General features: G+C 59.8%; 2 protein-coding genes across 5 annotated transcripts; both read left to right on the forward strand.

Annotated features, from left to right (window-relative positions):
- Window positions 1–268: 268 nt before the first annotated feature.
- Window positions 269–10,417, forward strand: Mapk12 (mitogen-activated protein kinase 12). Of its 2 annotated transcripts, XM_048353674.1 has the most exons (13): window positions 269–510; window positions 591–720; window positions 3,859–3,917; window positions 4,940–5,051; window positions 5,165–5,194; window positions 5,509–5,556; window positions 6,044–6,158; window positions 7,155–7,226; window positions 7,329–7,408; window positions 7,485–7,563; window positions 7,628–7,801; window positions 9,852–10,299; window positions 10,332–10,417. In XM_048353674.1, the coding sequence occupies exons 1-12, from the start codon at window positions 386–388 to the stop codon at window positions 9,929–9,931; spliced, it is 1,104 nt and encodes a 367-aa protein (XP_048209631.1). In that variant the 5' UTR covers window positions 269–385; the 3' UTR covers window positions 9,932–10,299; window positions 10,332–10,417. The 2 variants fall into 2 exon arrangements, with proteins under 2 accessions (XP_048209631.1, XP_048209640.1); XM_048353683.1 differs by lacking the exons at window positions 269–510; window positions 591–720; window positions 3,859–3,917; window positions 4,940–5,051; window positions 5,165–5,194 and adding an exon at window positions 5,207–5,272.
- Window positions 10,418–13,101: 2,684 nt separating this feature from the next.
- Window positions 13,102–18,905, forward strand: Hdac10 (histone deacetylase 10). Of its 3 annotated transcripts, XM_048353693.1 has the most exons (19): window positions 13,102–13,166; window positions 13,241–13,375; window positions 13,536–13,632; window positions 13,828–13,925; window positions 14,012–14,116; window positions 14,251–14,319; window positions 14,508–14,634; window positions 14,816–14,881; window positions 15,066–15,125; window positions 15,201–15,290; window positions 15,853–15,959; window positions 16,027–16,091; window positions 16,170–16,422; window positions 16,525–16,609; window positions 17,466–17,557; window positions 17,671–17,727; window positions 18,028–18,106; window positions 18,266–18,448; window positions 18,530–18,905. In XM_048353693.1, exons 1-19 carry the CDS (start codon window positions 13,108–13,110, stop codon window positions 18,767–18,769), a joined length of 2,067 nt encoding a protein of 688 aa, XP_048209650.1. In that variant the 5' UTR covers window positions 13,102–13,107; the 3' UTR covers window positions 18,770–18,905. The 3 variants fall into 3 exon arrangements, with proteins under 3 accessions (XP_048209650.1, XP_048209659.1, XP_048209668.1); XM_048353702.1 differs by lacking the exon at window positions 14,251–14,319; XM_048353711.1 differs by lacking the exons at window positions 13,102–13,166; window positions 13,241–13,375; window positions 13,536–13,632; window positions 13,828–13,925; window positions 14,012–14,116 and having other exon boundaries at window positions 14,146–14,330; window positions 14,508–14,881.
- Window positions 18,906–19,266: the final 361 nt, after the last annotated feature.

The raw sequence follows: 19,266 nt of genomic DNA on the forward strand, positions 1-19,266 counted from the left end.
GCGGGCGGGCGGGCGCGGCGGGCGGGCGGGCGGGGGGCCGGGCACCCTGGAAGGGCCGGCAGGACTGCGACCTAAAGGCCCTGGTCAGACCTCAGGGCGGCGCCGCCCGCGCCCGCGCCCGCGCCCCCGTCAGAGCCCGGCTTTGGGCGCCCCCCTCCCCGGCCCGGCCCTCCCTCCCGGCCCCGCCGGGCGGACGCCTCGGGTTTCCGGAGGGCCCGGGAGGGCGGACGGGCGTCACGTGCGCGGGGCCCGGTTGGTCCGCGGCGAGGGAGGGGCCGCGCGCTGGGCCCAGGCCGGGGTCCGGTGCCACCGGGAGTCGGGCGTGCGCGCCGGGGACCCCTCCCCTCCCCAGGTCCCGGTCCCGGGGTGCGGCGCCCGGCTCGCCATGAGCTCCCCGCCGCCCGCCCGCCGCGGCTTCTACCGCCAGGAGGTGACCAAGACGGCCTGGGAAGTGCGCGCCGTGTACCGGGACCTGCAGCCCGTGGGCTCGGGCGCCTACGGCGCGGTGTGGTGAGCGCGCGGCGGGCGCGGGGCGGCGGGCGCCGGGGGGCCCGAGCAGGGCCCGAGTCGCTAAGCCGGGCGTCCCGCAGCTCCGCGGTGGACAGCCGCACGGGCGCCAAGGTGGCCATCAAGAAGCTGTACCGGCCTTTCCAGTCGGAGCTGTACGCCAAGCGCGCCTACCGGGAGCTGCGGCTGCTCAAGCACATGCGCCACGAGAACGTGAGTCGTGCACGCAGGGGCCTCGACCCGCCCGGCCCGGCCCGGCCCGGCCCTCCATCCGCTGCCCGGCCCGGCCCGGCCCGGCCCTCCATCCGCTGCCCGGCCCGGCCCGGCCCGGCCCTCCATCCGCTGCCCGGCCCGGCCCGGCCCATCCGCTGCCCGGCCCGGCCCGGCCCGGCCCTGCCCATCCGCTGCCCGGCCCGGCCCGGCCCGGCCCTGCCCTGCCCATCCGCTGCCCGGCCCGGCCCGGCCCGGCCCTGCCCATCCGCTGCCCGGCCCGGCCCGGCCCGGCCCTGCCCTGCCCATCCGCTGCCCGGCCCGGCCCGGCCCTGCCCTGCCCATCCGCGGCCCGGCCCGGCCCGGCCAGGCCCTGCCCATCCGCTGCCCATCCGCTGCCCGGCCCGGCCCTGCCCATCCGCTGCCCGGCCCGGCCCGGCCCTGCCCATCCGCTGCCCATCCGCTGCCCATCCGCTGCCCGGCCCGGCCCGGCCCTGCCCATCTGCTGTCCGGCCCGGCCCGGCTCTGCCCATCCGCTGCCCGGCCCGGCCCGGCCCGGCCCTGCCCATCCGCTGTCCGGCCCGGCCAGGCCCTGCCCATCCGCTGCCCATCCGCTGCCCGGCCCGGCCCTGCCCATCCGCTGCCCGGCCCGGCCCGGCCCTGCCCATCCGCTGCCCATCCGCTGCCCGGCCCGGCCCGGCCCGGCCCTGCCCATCCGCTGCCCGGCCCGGCCCGGCTCTGCCCACCCGCTGCCCGGCCCGGCCCGGCCCGGCCCTGCCCATCCGCTGCCCGGCCCGGCCCGGCCCGGCCCTGCCCATCCGCTGCCCGGCCCTGCCCTCCATCCGCTGCCCGGCCCTGCCCTCCATCCGCTGCCCGGCCCGGCCCGGCCCAGCCCTGCCCATCCGCGGCCCGGCCCCCGAGGCACGGTCACTCTTGCCCAGACCCAGTCCCCAAAGGCTGGTGGCCAAAGCAGTGTTCCTGGAGGAAAGGGGCAGGGCCAAGCCCCTTCCGAGGAGAGGCTCCTCAGAGCCCCCAGTCCCGTCCCTCCTCCTCAGCTCCCTGGTTGTCCTGGGCCCACATCGGGTTCTGTTGTTGCCCAGGAGCACTTCCAAATCTTGTTCCACACTCTGCCCCTGACCAGGACGGGCCTCAGGAAAGTTTACCCGGAAAGGGCTCAGTCCCCACCCCAAGCCCCCATCTCCAACGTCTGCACCCCCACTCTGCCTGACAGACGTCTGGCCCTGCTGGGTCATCATAGTCATCCATCCTGTAGGGGAATGAGGTTCTGGTGTGCACCAGCAAACTGACTCCCTGGATTCTTGGTCACAGTCCAGTCTCGGTGCTCTGGTAGATGCTTCCTTCTTGCCGGCCTTGTCTGCTCTCCACCCTTTGTTCTCACAGGCTCTGCACGTCTGCCCAACCCTGGACTGAACCTGTCTTGCTTTGCCATCTCCCCATCACACCTGTGCCTCAGTCCCATATGCCCATGAGAGTAGCCACCTCCATCCTTGACATTCTGTCTCTGTCTCTCTCGGTCTGTCTCTCTGTCTCTCTCTGTCTCTGTCTGTCTGTCTGTCTGTCTGTCTCTCTCTCTCTCTCTCCCCCCCCCTCTCTGTCTCTTACTAGAGTTTGAACTTGTGGCCTGGTGCTTGCTTGGTTGCTTGGCTAGTACTCTACCACTTGGGCCAAGCCTCCAGTCTTGATTTTTGCTTTGTTATTGTGGAGCATCTCAGATTCTTCTGCCTAAATTGACTTTGGAGCTTGACACCCTGGATCTCAACCCCCTGAGTAAGATTATAAACATGAGCCATGAGCAATCAGTTTCCCTTCCCACTTCTGACTTATTTGTTGGGGTCACCCCCACTGCATCAGGAAGCTATCATTCTCTCCAGGCTCCTGACCTATCCACAGCTGGGCATCGCTGCCTCCAGGATGCCCCCAACCCAAGTTGGGAGGCACTGCCAAGTTGGTTTGTTTTTGTTTGTGTGGGAGGGAGGGTGGGGTGTGAGGAACAGGCCTGGAGGGGCTGGGAGACCTACTTGATGAGGACATGAGGACGGGGAGCAGTCACAGTCCCCAGCGCTGCTCCCTGTGCCCCCTCAGCCACTTCAGGCCTCTCCCTGTCCTTGAACCTCTGCCCCCTGCTCTGCACACACAGCACATCACAGAGGCACAGAAGTCTTGTCTCTCTGGTGGTCCTGATTCCACGTCTAGGATCATGACCCCTGTCCACTGGGCTGTGTGTCTCCAGCTCACATCTGTCACCCCCTCGCCCCCAGGCCTTTCTCTTCCCCATCCATGCTCCTGCCTATAGCTCTGGCCTTGACTGCAGTGGCCACCCATGTGCCCCTCCACCCCAGGCCTTACTCCGTGCTGTCCCTATACTGCAGCCTTGAGGACACGGTCAGTGTTACGCCCCTGCTCAAGCTTTTCCACACAGACTTATTGGTATGTGTGTGAGGCCCAGCCTCAGCAGGCTCTCTCTCTGCTCCCTCTGCTCCTTCTTGGCCTGGACCACTACTACCTGGCAGAGGCCAGGTGTTACCTAAACTATGGAGGTGTTCTCCCTCCTGCTTCAGCCATTCACCTGGCCTTTGTTGAAGCATTTACCTGTTCCTTCAGCTCTCCTTGTGGAAACCTCCATGGGCCCCCAAAGGGCCTGCCATTCCCACACGTTGGGACAGCCACTGCCACATTGTTCATCCGCCCGTTTCCTGTAATCAGAGCCATGTAGAGATCAAGTCTGATAGCACAGTGCAGTCCCATGGTCCAGACAGCAGAGATAGGGTCCTAGCAAACACTTACCAGATATTGGCTGTTTCCAGGGGGCTGTCCAGACTCAAATCCAAGATTTGATTGCTTGGGGGAAGGGAGGACCAAAGGGCTATAGTGCTTGGACATCAGGAGGTGGCCCAGACATGGGGTTTCCCCTCCCCCAGAGGATCCCTGGTGTCACTACCCAAAAATAGCCAGCGTCTGCAGACAAGTGTACCAGAGTTGGGCGGGGCAGCCGGTGGCACAGTTGGGGGAGATGAGGACAGGGTTTCTAGCGTGGAACACTGTGCTGCCTTTGGGAGGGACCCGAGTCCCCACGTCCTCTATGTCCGTGCGGTCCATCCCTCTTGGCACTCTGTCCCCCAGGTGATCGGGCTGCTGGATGTGTTCACTCCTGACGAGACCCTGGATGACTTCACAGACTTGTGAGTGCTGGCTTGGCTGGCCAGGCAGGTGGGAGCAGCCTGAGTGGCTCCTGGGTACCAGATTTTCCTCCCCAGCTAGCTCCAGGCCCTCCCCCCAGAGGGGTGGAGACCCAGATGCACATTGCTCCCTCTCTCCACTCTTCCATGTGCTCCTGGAACCTAAAGGCACTGGTACTCCCAGGTAGAGCCAGGGCCTCCTTCTCCTTTGAGGCCTGGCCCTTGAGCCCTCAAGTCGTGTGAGGTATGAACCTGGGATGTGGTATTGTGAATAGGCAGGCCTTGCATTCAGGACCCCGGCACCCAGTGTGTGGCCCCAAATCAGAGCTACTGACCTTTGCTGGCAGATGGGGTAGAGGCGCCAGGGAGGACCTACCCTGCCTCTGACCTTCCCAGCCTGCCTCACATTTGGCCAGCCCCAGGCTCACACTACTGATAGCCAGGGACAAGGGGCAGGCCAGGAAAGGGCTGGCGAGGGAAGCAGCCTCTCCATCAAGGATTCCCATGGGCCCAGTGCCCTCTGGAGGTGCCAGTGCCACTTCCCTCTCGTCTCTGCCTTAAATGACTTAAATGTTTGGAGCCCCGCTTCTGCCCCTTCCCCTGCCCCAGAGTCCTGCTCCCCTTGGCTGTGAGGCTTGTGCCTGCTGCCTTCGCGGTGCAGCCCAGGCCCTCACCTGGCACAAAGAAGTGCCCTTTCTTCCAGTGTGCACCCCTACCCACTTCTGTTCTGAACAGGAAGGGTGGGAGGGAGATGTGGGCATGTGTTCGAGAAGGTGAGGCCGTTTTTTATGGGGAAGGGGGGCAGATAACGCATATGGGCTGGCAGGCCATGGAGGGGCAGTGGCTCAGTGGGGGAGATGGTAGGTTCCAGAGGCCAGCAGGGAGGGCACAATGGGTGATACTCAAGGAGTCCCCGCCTGGGTAAGGTCTTGCAGGTCTCTCACGGAGCCCAGGCCCAGTGACTGCTGGCACGGGCCCAGCGGCTGACCGTGCCCTGCTGACTCTACCCGGCCCTGTTCCCACAGCTACCTGGTAATGCCGTTCATGGGCACCGACCTGGGCAAGCTCATGAAGCATGAGACTCTGAGTGAGGACAGAATCCAGTTCCTTGTTTATCAGATGCTGAAAGGGCTGAAGGTGGGGCCTGCAGAGGTGGCAGTGGGGAGGTGCAGCGAGGCCTGGCTAGCAGGGTAAGGCTCTCGGCTTGGAGGGATGCGAGCTGATGGTTGCCAATCCCCTCTCCCCCACAGTATATCCATGCTGCTGGCCTCATCCACAGGGTGAGTCCTGGTGGGCACGGGTGGCTGCTCACCCGTTCCTCTGCCCGCCGTGTTCCTTCCAGCCTCCATTTCTCACCGGTGAGGGGGAAAGAGCCAGTCTGCGGTGAGGGCAGGGGTGGGGGTGCCAGAAACCCCCCATACACAGACTTGTCAGAAGCCCACCCGAACGTAGCCCGTCTACTTTCACTCAGAGGGTTTTGGGGACAAGGACCAAGCTCAGACCCAGACTGGTGGCTTTAATGGTGCTTCCCTTGTCCTTGGCCTGGTGCACCCCCGGCATGCAGGACACAGTGGCTTCCTTTTCTCTATCTCAGGACCTCAAGCCTGGCAACCTGGCTGTGAACGAAGACTGTGAACTGAAGGTGGGGCTGGATGGGAGGGTGGCCAGGGTCTGGTTCAGGGGTCCCCTTCACCATCTGCCCATCCACCTTGGGGCCCTCAGGCACCATGAGCTGAGGCATCTAGATAGTGACTGAGCAGCTGTGGGCGCTGGGAGCACTGGTGAGGTAGGCATCAAGCGTGATCATGCTTGCTTTTTCACTTTAGTAAATGGGGGACATTCTTAGTCCCCCATGCATGGCTCAGAGCAGGGTTTGACTGTCCCCCAAAGTGAGCAGGAAGTGGATGAGTAGAAAGAATCCCCAGTACCAGCTCTTGAGGTAGGTTGGTCCTTAGCCTTGAAAGAGTGGCAGATGCCCCAGCTTAGAAGCCTCAGAGCCGACCCGCCAGTGTCTCCTGCACACACTTCTCAGGGGCCCCCACCAACCCCCTCACCCTCAGGCTCTCCTGCACCTCTGCAGGCCTGCTTGCTCCTCAGAGACTCCCTGAGTCCTCCAACATTTCTCTCAGATCCTGGACTTTGGCTTGGCCAGACAGGCAGACAGTGAGATGACAGGATATGTGGTAACACGGTGGTACCGGGCCCCTGAGGTCATCTTGAATTGGATGCGTTACACACAGACAGGTGAGAGGCAGAAGCCACTCCAGAGACTCAAGGACCCTCAGGCTGCACCTATCTCCTTCCATTTATTTATTTATCTGTTTGCTTGCTTTGTTTATATTTTTGTGCTGTTCCTGGGGCTTGAACTCAGGGCCTGGGCTCTGCCCTTCAACTTATTTTGCACAAGGTTAGCTCTCTACCACTTGAGCCACAGCTCTATTTCCAACTTTTTTGGGGGGTAGTTTAACAGAGATAAGAGTCTTATGGGCTCCCCTGCCCAGGGCTGTCTTCAAACCATGATCTTCCGATCTCAGCCTCCTGAGTAGGGTTAGGGTGTGAGCCACCAGCACCCAGCTCCTTCTCTTTTTAATCAAATTATTTTTGTGTGTGTGCCCATACCTGGGCTTAAAGACTCTCAAGATCGCTTAGCCTTTTCTGCTCAAGGTTGGCACTCTGTCACTCTACTTTCAGGTCTTTGTTGGAGTCTCATGGACTTTTCTGACCAGGCTAGCTTTGAACCATGATCATCAGATTTAAGCCTCCTGAGTAGCTAGGATTATAAATGGGAGCCACCAGCACTTGGCTTTCTATTTCTTTCTTGCTTTTCTTTTCAGCGCTAGGGATTTAAATAGGGCCTCACTCATGCTAGGCAAGTGGTCTACACTAAGTCATCCCCAGCCCTTCCATTTGTGACAGGGAGCCTCGTGGAGACTGCTCTCAGGGAGGTGGCTGAGCTGGGGGGGGGGTGGCGAGGAGCCTGGGGGGAATGGGGTACGTGGAGCCCTCTCTAGTCTGTGTCGGCACTCTTCCCCCTCCTGCACCCCTGCTCCAGACCTGTGTGTACCCTTCTCCTGTATCTTCTTTCTTGGGTGCCCTCTCCCTCTTTCCCATGCCTGAATCCTCACCACCCTGGGTCCGTGTGTGCGTGTGTGTGTGTGTGTGTGCATGCGCGCACACGTGCGTGCCTGCGTATGTGTCACCTCCACCCATGGGCACCGATGGAATTAATTTCTGTCTCAGTGGACATCTGGTCAGTGGGCTGCATTATGGCAGAGATGATTACCGGGAAGATACTGTTCAAGGGCAATGACCGTATCCTCACACTTGGTTCGGCGAGGGGCTCATGCCTCGGCGGTGGGTGGTGAGTTAGTCCCCTCCCTCTGGCCCGGTGCTATGCTCCTGACCTTGGTGTAGACCTGGACCAGCTGAAGGAGATCATGAAGGTGACAGGGACGCCCCCTGCTGAGTTCGTGCAGAAACTGCAGAGCGATGAGGTCTGTGGGGCGTTCAGTGGGCAGCCTGGCCTGGGCCTGGGGGCTGTCCTGTCCCTTCACCCTTCTTCTCCCACAGGCTAAGAACTACATGAAGGGTCTCCCAGAGCTGGAGAAGAAGGATTTTGCCTCTGTCCTGACCAATGCAAGCCCTATGGGTATGGCCAGGCAGGTGGGGGTCTGGGCCTTCCTGTGGCCTGGCCTGATTTGTCCTCCCCACAGCTGTGAATCTCCTGGAGAAAATGTTGGTGCTGGATGCAGAGCAGCGGATAACTGCAGTTGAGGCCCTGGCCCATCCCTACTTTGAGTCTCTGCAGGACACAGAGGATGAGCCTAAGGCCCAGAAGTACGACGACTCCTTTGAGGATGTAGATCGCACCCTTGAGGAGTGGAAGCGTGAGTAGGGGCACTGCGTCTGAGCCCTGCACATCCTGGGCCGGTGGCTTCCTGCCCCAGGTCGTTGGTTTGGTGAGGAAGAGGACAAGATGACCAGGGGTGGTATGAGGTTGTGGGGATTGACCATGGTTGTTTCTGGCTAGGGCAGGGGAAGCAGGGAAGGGACTCCTGGTGGGAACTTCACACAGAGGCTGGCACAAGGGGGGTCCTGGGAACTGCACAGCAGCTCTCTGCTCAGCGCACCAGTGCTGGTCACTCCTGACCTCCCAATGTGCTACTCTGTTTCTGTGCTGCCCAGTCTTCCCCACCTCCAGGCCAGAGACGGGATTATGCCAGAGCCCCTCCACATCCACCTGTTCCCACACTTCTCGGCTCACATCTCTTGAATTTGAATTTGTCTTTGCTTCTCTTTGCCCCATCCAGATAAATGTACCCTCATGATGTCCTGCCCACAAGGGACAGTCCACCCCATGCAGCTCCCAGGATTTGTTCTCCTTGCATATACCATTGAGTATTCAGATCCCCCAAATGGCTGCTCTTTGCACCACTAGGCCCTAGGCTCATGGTTTCATCATCCTCAGGGTCCTTCCTTTCATCTTTCCTTTTATTGCTTGTTTTTGTGAGGGTCTGGGGAATTTGAACTCAGCCTGGTTGCTATCCCTGAACTTTCTTTTGGTTCATGGTTCGTGCTGTATTACTTAAGCCATAGATCCATCAGGCGCTGGTAGTTCCTGCTTCTAATTCTAGCTACTCAGGAGGCTGAGATCTGAGGATCATGGTTTGAAGCCAGCCTGGGCAGGAAAGTCCATGAAACTCTTTTTTTTTTTTTTTGTGCCAGTTTTGGCCTTGGACTCAGGGCCTGAGCACTGTCCCTGGCTTCTTTTTGCTCAAGGCTAGCACTTGAGCCACAGCGCCACCTCTGGCTTTGTCTATATATGTGGTGCTGGGGAATCGAACCCAGGGCTTCATGTATACGAGGCAAGCACTCTTGCCACTAGGCCATATTCCTAGCCCCCTCCATGAAACTCTTATCTGCAATTAACCACCAGAAAACCAGAAGTGGCACTGTGGCTCAAAGTGGTAGAGCACTAACCTTGAACAGGAACAGCACCCAGGCCCTGAGTTCAAGCCCCATGACTGACACAAAAAAAAGTCTCACAGACTTTCCTGCTCCAATTTACTTTGAACTGTGATCCTTATTTCAGCCTCCTGATTACAGGCATGAGCCACCATTTCCTGGCTATTTGTTGTTTTTGATTCTGGGACTATTTATGCAACCCGGGTTGGTCTCAGACTTACTGTATAGCCCAAACTGACTTCAAAGCCTATATCCGAGGCTGGCCTCAAAACATTCCTGCCTCTGCCTCCCGAGTGCTGGGAGTGCTGGGATAACAGGTGTGTAATCCTACCACATCCAGCTCCTCTCTTCATCCTTGAGGGCCAGCCTCCTGCTGGGCTCAGGACAGCCTCTCTGGTCCCTCTCTCCCATTGAGCTCTGACATGGAGCCGTCTTCTGTTTTTGCTCCAGAATCGCAAGGCAGCGTGGGGAGTCACATCGAGGGTCAGGTCTTGTCTGCTGGTATCAGGGTCTTTGATCTTGAACCCTCTGAGTAGAAAGGGCTGGAGGAGGCGAGGCTCTCCAGCTGTGTCCCTCAGGGCTACCAGGCTGCTCTGCTCCCCCAGTAGCTGCTCCACTCTTCTTTGCTGTGTCATATATTCATGAGTTTGGTTGTGTGGTACAAGGCTTCTGCTGCTAAACAGATAACTTTAAAACCACAAACCACAGGATCTTCTGTGGTTCCTGCCCACACACATATGGCTAGGAGCTTTTATTTTTGCAATAGACCTTGGTGAGTATGTGATGGAACACCCCTGTACATAGAACACAAGTTATCACCTCCTATTTCTTTGGGAAAATCCAGTTTTATAGTGGTCTTCACACAAGCACTCCCTAAGTGGTTCAGCCTAATTAGGGTTAGAGAAGGGCTGGCTTCTAGCCTCAAGTGAAAGCAAAGGCCAGCGGTCCTGTCTACCTCTCACACCCTTGCAGGTGTCACTTACAAAGAAGTCCTCAGCTTCAAACCTCCCAGGAACCTGGGGGCCAGGGCCTCTAAGGAGACTGCTCTGTGAAGATCTCTGGCTGCCCCAGGGACATCCTCAGAACCTGGGCATCAGCTTCCCAGGTGCTGTCTCTCTTTCCCGAGAGAGGAACCTTCACACCACCCTGGACTTGACCTGGAGCTTGTATACCCAAGCACCTACTTGAAGAGGATGAGTTCCTCCCTCCCCAAGCCTGAACTCTGGTGTCCCCAGCCAACCTTACTGGGGCATCTGGGCCTCCTGAACAGGATTCTTACTCAGCATTGGACTGGCCTTAGATCCCTGGAGCAATGTCCCTCTACCAGGGTATACAAAAAGCTTTGAGCAGGGTTCAGGGTCCAGTGTAGGCCTTTGAACCCTGCTGCGCTAGACTGTCTAGGCCAGTTCGGGGAGGGCTGGTTGGGGGGAGGAGTGGGGGGGGGGAAGAGAGACTGTGGACTCTTCACCCCTAGCCTGGAATGTAAACTAGCCATTTTGTGTTCACCTAGCTGACTGGAAATAAACTTTTTGTAGATATTCCACTCTGGCTGTTCAGCCTAATGCTTGTGTCCCACATTAGAGCTGCTGCTCTGTGTACAGAAAGGAGGTGGCTAAGCTCAGCTCCCTGCGCTGGTGGGAGCTCCAATCACCCTGCTTACCCCCAGGTTACAGGGCTAGTGCCTACTTTCCCAGCTTCAAGCCAGAATCTGGAGTGACCTCATTAAGGCTTGGTCCTCCTGCCCCAGGGCGAGATGATAGTAAAGGAATATTAGGGGCTGGGGATATGGCCTAGTGGCAAGAGAGCTTGCCTCGTATACATGAGGCCCTGGGTTCGATTCCCCAGCACCACATAAACAGAAAGCAGCCAGAAGTGGCGCTGTGGCTCAAGTGGCAGAGTGCTAGCCTTGAGCAAAAAAGAAGCCAGGGACAGTGCTCAGCCCCTGAGTCCAAAGCCCAGGACTGGCCAAAAAAAAAAAAAAAAAGAAATATTAGGATCAGGCCAGGGCCAGGCCTGAGGAGTTCCCAGTGCCCTCCACGTCCAACATACCTGGAGAGAAAGGGGACACTCTGTCTGATGAGGCACCTCTGGCCATTGAAGATCTGTGGGAGCTGGTGGCTCACACCTGTAATCCTATAGCTACTCAGGAGGCCAGGATCTGAGGGTCATGGGCAGGAAAGTCTGTGAGACTCTTATCTTTAATTAACCACCTTGGGCTGGGAATATGGCCTAGTGGTAGAGTGCTTGCTTTATATACATGAAGCCCTGGGTTCGATTCCCCAGCACCACATATACAGAAAACAGCCAGAAGGGGCGCTGTGGCTCAAGTGGCTGAGTGCTAGCCTTGAGCAAAAAAGAAGCCAGGGACAGTGCTCAGGCCCTGAGTCCACGGCCTAGGACTGGCAATAAATAAATAAATAAATAAATAAATAAACCACCTAAAAACCAGAAGTGAAGCTGTGGTTCAAAGTGGTAGATGTAGCCTTGAGCAAAAAAGCCCAGAGACAGTGGCCCGGCCCTGAGTTCATGCTCCGTGATTGGCAAAAAATTAAATAAATACCTGTAGACGTTGGGTGCTCCTGCCTTTCATCCCAACTATTAGGATGGCTCTGGTAGGAGGAATGCAAAGCAAAACAAACCCGTGGGCCCTGGTTGAAAAAGTAAAAAATGACTGGGGACATGACTTAAGTGGCAGAACACTGGCCAAGAGAGAGGCCTTGAGTTCAAACCCTGGTACCTCCAAAAATTTAGAGTAGTTTTGGGCCACAGCACAGTGCCCTCTGCAGGTCATTGGATGTCCTTGAGGGACAGGTGGTTGGGTGAAAGGCCACACTTGAGTTCTGGTGGTTCTGGAGGGGTTGGGGGGACAGGCCCTGGCTCCTCTCAGGCTGCCCGGTGGGGGGTGGGGTGGGGACACCCAACCCGAGATGGCCTGTCAGCAAAGGACCTATGGCTGTTGGGCAGCCCCTGCTCTCTGCCTCCTACAGCCCTCAGTGACCTGTAGGTCTGAGGTCATATGCAGGGATGGGTCTCAGACTCAAGACCCTGACCTGGCCGGCTCCTTGCGGGGAGTCCTACTGGAGGCCCCCTGTTGGCCCGCCAAGATGGCTGGTTCCAGGCCAGCCTGGGCTACACAAAAGTCAGTCTCTCTCTCTCTCCCCCCATCCCTCTCCCCCCCCCCCCGCTCTCTACTACAGTTTTTTTTTTAGTCTTTCTCTGTGGTGGCACCAGCCCTCCTGCCCCCTGCTTTCCCGGCACCGCGAAGGCAGCCCCTGCCCAGCCCTGTTTTGGGCTCCATCTCGATCTCACCCTGCTCCGGGACGGACGCAGCAGGCCGGGTCCTCCCCCTGTCTCCCAGGGCTCTCCTGGTCTGTGCCCTGGGCACCTGGGACCCTCGGCCTCCCTCCTCTAACGCGGCCCTTCCCTAACCCCGGGCGAGGCCCCCGCGGGGGTGCTGGGCGCGGTCGGCAGCTGATCCGCGGACCCTGGCAGCGCCATGTGCGCGGGTTTGGAACCTTTGGCGGTCAGGCCGCAGGGACCACCAGCCGGAGGACGGGGCTGGGGGCTGGAGGCCGCCGGGCGCCCGCTACCGCCGGCCTGGAGACCGCCGACTGCACGCGGGAGGGGTGCAGGGGCGGGGCGGGGGCGGGGCGGAGGCAGGGGCGGGGCGGGGGCGGGGCGAGCAGAGGCGGGGCGGAGGCAGGGGCGGGGCGGGGGCGGGGCGAGCAGAGGCGGGGCGGAGGCAGGGGAGGAGGCGGGGCGGGGGCGGAGCAGGGGCAGAGGCGGGGAGGGGGCGGGGCAGGGGTGGGACAGAGGCGGGGCATAGGTGGGGCATAGGTGGGGCGGAGCCAGAGGCGTAGGCGGAGCCTGAGGCAGAGGCGGGGGCGGGGCGGAGGCAGGGGTGGGTGGGGCGGAGGCGGAGGCGTGGGCGGGGTGGGGGTGGGGCAGAAGCGGAGGTGTGCCGGAGGCGTGGCGTGCTGGGGGCGTGGCGTGCTGGGGGCGTGGCGTGGCGGGGGCGTGGCGGGGGGCGGGGCAGAGCCCCAGAGCACGTCGGGGGAAGCCGGAAGTCAGGCTCTGGAACCGGGCGGGAACCGAGCTTGGCTCCCCCCCCCCCGCCGGGGGCCTCTACCGGGGACCCGCGCTCCTGCCTCGGGCCCGGGTCGGCGCCCCGAGCTGCTCCCGAGCGGAGGGCGGGGCGGTGCCCGAGTGGCCCGAAGCGGACGCGGCCATGGGAACCGCGCTGGTGTACCACGAGGACATGACGGCGGCCCGGCTGCTCTGGGACGAGTGAGTGCGGCCTGGCCGAGGTGGGGCCGGGCGGGCCGGGCCCGAGCCGACGTTGAGGTCCTTGTCTGTCCCAGCCCCGAGTGTGAGATCGAGCGTCCCGAGCGCCTGGCCGCAGCCCTGGGCCTCCTGCGGCAGAGGGGCCTGGAGCAGCGGTGCCGGTGCCTGTCCGCGGCCGAGGCCTCCGAGGCCGAGCTGGGCCTGGTGCACAGGTCAGTTCCTGCCCTGCCAGACCGGCCTCCGCAGGGTCACCACGGGTGGCCGGGGCTCACAGTGTGGGGGAGCAAGGAGAGGACACCGTGCACCGCAGGTCTCAGCCCTTCTCTTCCCCTCCTTGCTCCTCCGGGGGCCTTCCCGCTCGCCGACCTGCAGCCCTGAATATGTGGCCCTGGTGCGGGGGACCCAGGCCCTCGATGAGGGTGAGCTCCAGGCACTATCTAGACAGTATGATGCTGTCTACTTCCACCCGGTGAGTGCACACTCAGACCCCCACCCCCACCCCCACGTGCCTGCACACATGGCTGCCAGGCACCAGTCCCGTTGCTCAGTGTGACAATGCCCTTGCAACACCTGAGGCTAACTTTGCCCTTTCTGCTGGACGTGTGTGCCCTGCAGCCTGGCACAAGCCGGGCAGGCAGTGGGCTGATTTCACCCTGCCCCACAGAGCACCTTTCGCTGTGCTCGGTTGGCCGTGGGGGCCGCGCTGCAGCTAGTGGATGCTGTGCTGACCGGAGCTGTGCGCAACGGGCTTGCCCTGGTGAGGTGAGAGCTGTCCCCTGCACCTGCCGTCCTCCCCGTGGTGGTCCTGCACACACCCATGGACCCTGTATCCCCGGCTTTGTCTCCAGGCCTCCCGGGCACCACAGCCAGAGGGCGGCTGCCAATGGGTTCTGTGTGTTCAACAATGTGGCAATAGCAGCCAAACATGCCAAGCAGAAACATGGGCTGAACAGGTATGGGTTCCAGGCTGGCTGCAAGGGGTGGAGCTGGTGGCTGATCACACCTAGCCCTCCCCCCCCCCCCCCCCCCCCCGGCTGGAGTGGGAAGGCACTTCCTCTCAGTGACCCACAGCACTCTCTGAACCCAGGATCCTTATTGTCGACTGGGATGTCCACCATGGCCAGGGCATCCAGTATATCTTTGAAGATGACCCCAGGTGAGCTTGAGGTAGGGACATGACCCTTCCCAGCACTACTACTTTTGGGGTACCCAGCCCAGCCTTAAGAAATCCAAGTGGAGAGAAAAGGCCATGTGCTCAGACGTCAGGGTTCTTTGCGAAGCAGTGGCACTGCGAAGGCCTGACCTCGGACCTGGCCTGATCCCTGACCTGGCTGGTTGTCGTAGTGTCCTTTACTTCTCTTGGCACCGCTATGAACACGGACGCTTTTGGCCCTTCCTGCGCGAGTCAGATGCAGATGCAGTTGGGCAGGGACAGGGCCGAGGCTTTACGGTCAACCTGCCCTGGAACCAGGTACCCACCCATTGTTCTCTATCCAGTCCACCTATCCCACCTGCCCCCCTCCCCACAGCTCTCAGCCTTCTTCCTTGGGCCTCCACTAGAATCTTCCCCCAGAACATGGGTCCCAGGGAATGTAGACTCTGAAGACCCCCTGAAAGGTGGGCCCACTGATGCCTTCTCTGCCCTGTCACAGGTGGGGATGGGGAATGCGGACTACTTGGCTGCCTTCCTGCATGTACTGCTTCCGCTGGCCTTTGAGGTGACTGCATTTGGTGTGCCCCCAGGATCAGGGACCCCATGCTTACTCAGAGATCCACCCCGAAGGCAGGAAGACCATTGTGAGCCAGCCGTTCCACTGGTGCATCAGTGAACCCCCTGGGGCTGGGGAGGGTTTCTCAGGGAGCTCAGACTCTCTTGACCACCCTCCCTGGCTCTGCCTGTAGTTTGACCCGGAGTTGGTGCTGGTCTCGGCGGGATTTGACTCAGCTATTGGGGACCCTGAGGTAAGGGCTGCCTGGCTGGGGAGGCTTCCCGGATCTAGATCCCGGGCTCCCATCACATGTGGCTCTCTGCTTTAGGGTCAGATGCAAGCTACACCGGAGTGCTTTGCCCACCTTACACAGTTGCTGCACACCCTGGCTGGCGGCCGGGTGTGTGCTGTGCTGGAGGTAACTGTTGGGAGTGCTCATGGGTCAGGTGTGAGGCAGCAACTCCTGGGGGGTGGGGTGGGGGGCAGGTGTGTGGCAGCAACTCCTGGGGGGAGGGGTGGGGGGCTGGTGTGAGGCAGCAACTCCTGGGGGGGGACCCGGTGTGAGACAGCATGGCCTGGGGGGGGGTAGGTGTGAGGTAGCATCGCCTGGGGGTGGGGACCAGGTGTGAGGCAGCATTGCGGGGGTGGGGGGGGGGGTGGGGGTGGGGGTGTGGGGGTGGGGACCAGGTGTGAGGCAGCATCGCCTGGGGGTGGGGACCAGGTGTGAGGCAGCATCGCCTGGGGGTGGGGACCAGGTGTGAGGCAGCATCGCCTGGGGGTGGGGACCAGGTGTGAGGCAGCATTGGGGGGGGGGGGCAGGTGTGAGGCAGCATTGCCTGGGGGGTGGGGTGGGCAGGTGTGAGGCAGCATCGCCTGGGGGTGGGGACCAGGTGTGAGGCAGCCTGGTGGGGCACTTTTCCCTGGGTAGCTGCCCACCTCTGTGACACCCCTCCCCTATCTTGTCTCTATCCCCCTTCTAGGGTGGATACTATCTGGACTCCTTGGCCAAGTCCGTGTGCATGACCGTGCAGGCGCTGCTGGGGGACCCTGTGCCCTCGCTGCAGGGGCCCATGATACCCTGTCAGAGGTGTGAGGGTCAGAGGAGGGGAGGGGTTGGCTCCAGAGGCAGGCTCACAGCTCTACTCTCCCTACAGTGCTCTGGAGTCCATACAGAGTCTCCTGGCCGCCCAGGCCCCTTACTGGACAAGCCTCCAACAAGGTCATTATGGCCTAGTCCTAGGCTGGCGGGTCCACCCTAGCCTCTTGTGTGGTGGTCATGACTCTGAGTCTCCTTTAGACAGGGCCCTCATGCTGAGTCCTAGCATCTGCTCCCCAGAGGAGAGGCCCCTCGGGCTGCTTTCTGGGAGTCCCGCCTGTGAGGCAGCTGTAGCTGTGCTGAACCCTCCCCTGCCAGGCCGCCACTCCACGTCTGCATCTACCGTCCATATGGCTGTCGCTCTGATGGGGCTAAGTGCCACCCTGGCCCTGCCCCCTGAAGTGCTGCGTCAGGAGGCATCAGTGGGGAGGGAGGAGACAGAAGCCTGGGCCAGGTGGGTAGGGCAGGCCTGGGGGGGGCCCCCTTGTCTGTTCTGTGCATGTAACTGATGGACTGTCACTTGGTGCACTTTGTTCCTCTGGCCTGCACATCACAGGACACATGAGTCTCTGGCTCAGGACGTAGCCCTTTCTGCGCTCGGAAGGTTCCTGTTCCTCTTAGATGGGATCCTGAATGGGAAGGTAGGGTTGCTGGAGAATGTGGCTGGGAATGTCTGTGGCCCAGGGACAGGGCCCATGAGGTGTGGTCTGTCCCCAAGAGTACTGAGTGTGCAGACTACACAGACAGATGGATGTGTTCTCTAAACAGCCCAGGGGCTAGGTGATGGTCTCTTATGCTTATAAGCCTAGCTTCTTGGGAGGCTGAGATCTGAGGATCATGGTTTGAAGCCCAGCTAGGCAGGAAAGTCAGTGAAACTCTTATATCCAATTAAGTACTCAGAAGTAGAGCTTTGGCTTAAGTAGTAGGGTGCTAGCCTTGAGCAAAAAGGGCAAAGGACAGCACCCCATGCCCTGAGTTGAAGCTGCTAGATCCATACAAAACCAAAACAACTGCCCAGGAATAGGAAAATTCTCTTTGGCAGATAGGCAAATGGGTAGTTTAAAGTGTAGTCATAAGAACCTTATCTACAGTACAGTGGGAGTGATTTAAGCTTTGGTCACTGGAGGTTCACACCTACAATCCTAGCTACTAAGCAGGATGAGATCTGAGGATCATGGTTTGAAGCTAGCCCGAGCAGAGAAGTCCATGAGATTCTTATCTCCAATTAACAAGCAAAAATCCATAAGTGGAGCTGTGGCTCAAGTGGTAGAGTGCTAGCCTTGAGCACAAAAGGGCAGTGCCCAGGCCATGAGTTTAAGCCTTAGGAATGGCACCAAAATTTAAAAAAGAAAAAGAAAAATGGAGTGATTTGATCTCAGAGAGTAAGGTAAGTACAGAGTCACTTAGATGGGACCACAAGAAGGTGGGAAATAGATGTTTACCTGGTTTGGAATTGGCTAGCTGTCTCCCACCTACTGTTGCTTATTCATCCCACAGGTGACCTGTGGCATTGCGGCCATCCCAGCCTGTGCTAGAGCAGCTACCTTGGAGGTGGCCATTCGGCGAAGTCTGTCCCATGGAGCCGAGAGGTGAGCTCACCTGACTATCCTGAGCCTATAAAGGTGTGGCCCGTGGGTACCTCCCGCCTCTCTGGCCACATGGAGAGGGGACCCTCATCTCACTTGGGCAACCTCTTTTTCAGGCTGCTCTGTGTGGCCCTGGGAGAGCTGGATTGGCCCCTGGAACTTGCTGATGATGGGTATGACTCAGATCACAGTCTCTCCAGTTGTGCATGTGGATGGGCAGGTAGCAGGCAAACAGTTAATCCCCAGGAGTGACTGCTGAGTAGGGCACTGTGCAGCACAGAATGGGACCTTCTGCAGCTGAAATTTGGGGAGGGGGGAGCCTCTGGGAGCAATGCTAGGCCCAAGGACTGACAGGCACTGCATCCTCACTTCCCTTCCCTTCTGTAACCCTGAAATCTCTGTCCTCTGTCCTCTGTCCTCTGGGCTCGGGGGTGGGTGGGGTGGTGAGCTGATAGTACACTCTCTCCTGGAAGGAGAATTCTGTGGCTGAACATTGGCGGCAAGGAGGTAGCTGCCCGGTCCACATTCCACATCTCCACACCATTGCCAAGGGTGAGTGGCTGTGCCGTTTGGGGGCTGACACTGGCATCAACAGGTCCCTAGTTCTTCCCGGCTTCTCGCTCACACTCCAGGAACTCGTATTGGTAGAAGCAGGAGCCAGAAAAAGTGTCTCATAAATCAGAGACTGAGACTGTGCTTCCGTCCCCACAGACAACAGGAGGATTCCTGAACTGCATCTTGGGCCTGGTACTGCCCCTAGCATATAGCTTTCAGCCCGAGCTGGTGCTGGTGACAGTGGGGCCTGCCCAAGGCCTACAGGAACCCCATGTTGCTCTTCTGGCTTCACTGCTTCGGGTTCCAGCAGCAGGCCGAGTCCTGGCTCTTCTGGAGGAGGTAAGCTGGGCAGGATAGACATGCTGTTGATGGAGGTAGAGAGATAGTTCCTTATTGCCTGCATTTCTGCCTCTGATACAGGAATCTGCACCCCAGCTTGTAAGGACCCTGGCTCCCGTGCTGCATGGAGAGGCACCTCCTAGCTTGGGCGCTTTCTTAGGAGCTTCTCCAGAGGACATCCAGGCCCTGAAGCATTTAAGAGAGCAACTGGAGCCTCTGTGGAAGTTGCTGCAGGTGGCGAGTGAGACTCTGGGGGAGGCAGGGTCCTGTCTTAAGAGTCCTCTTAGGGGACCCAGCTACACAGATAAAGCCTGTTCCTAGCCCCTGTTCCATGCTCTCCTGTAGTCTAAGACTGGCCAATGTGGAAATGGTTGCGCACCTGTCCTGCAGGTGTCTTCTCTGCAGTGGTTTCTTTTTTGCACTTCCTCACTCCAGATCGGTAAAGTCAGTTAATGCCGGCCTTTTCCTCCTTTATTGAGTGTACCTGGGGCCTCAGCTTTCCTGCCCAACTTCCAAGCTCTTGCTTTTTCCCCCTTTCTTGCTGGGAGCCTTCACTTGAGAAAGCCTCCAGCGCAAGGAAACCGGCTGAGACTTTTTTATTTATTTATTGGCCAGCCCTGCGGCTTGAACTCGGGGCCTGAGCACTGCCCGTGGCTTCTTTTAGCTCCAGGCTAGCACTCTACCTCTTGAGCCACAGCGCCACTTACTGCATTTTCTGTACATGTGGTGCTCAGGAATCGAGCCCAGGACTTCATGTATGGAAGGCAGCGCTCTTCCGTTAGGCCACATTCCCAGCCCCCACACTTCTTTTAAGGGTG

This window comes from Perognathus longimembris, chromosome 1, assembly GCF_023159225.1.
Source record: "Perognathus longimembris pacificus isolate PPM17 chromosome 1, ASM2315922v1, whole genome shotgun sequence".
NCBI classification, from domain to species: domain Eukaryota; kingdom Metazoa; phylum Chordata; class Mammalia; order Rodentia; family Heteromyidae; genus Perognathus; species Perognathus longimembris.

Coding starts and splice junctions, on each gene's coding strand:
- Hdac10 (XM_048353693.1), top strand. CDS start 13,108: ATGGGAACCGCGCTGGTGTACCACGAGGACATGACGGCGGCCCGGCTG. Junction 15,291..15,852: donor GGGTGTGTGCTGTGCTGGAG/GTAACTGTTGGG, acceptor TCCCCCTTCTAG/GGTGGATACTATCTGGACTC. Junction 16,610..17,465: donor ATGGGATCCTGAATGGGAAG/GTAGGGTTGCTG, acceptor TTCATCCCACAG/GTGACCTGTGGCATTGCGGC.
- Mapk12 (XM_048353674.1), top strand. CDS start 386: ATGAGCTCCCCGCCGCCCGCCCGCCGCGGCTTCTACCGCCAGGAGGTG. Junction 5,557..6,043: donor ACGAAGACTGTGAACTGAAG/GTGGGGCTGGAT, acceptor CATTTCTCTCAG/ATCCTGGACTTTGGCTTGGC. Junction 7,802..9,851: donor CACCCTTGAGGAGTGGAAGC/GTGAGTAGGGGC, acceptor ACACCCTTGCAG/GTGTCACTTACAAAGAAGTC.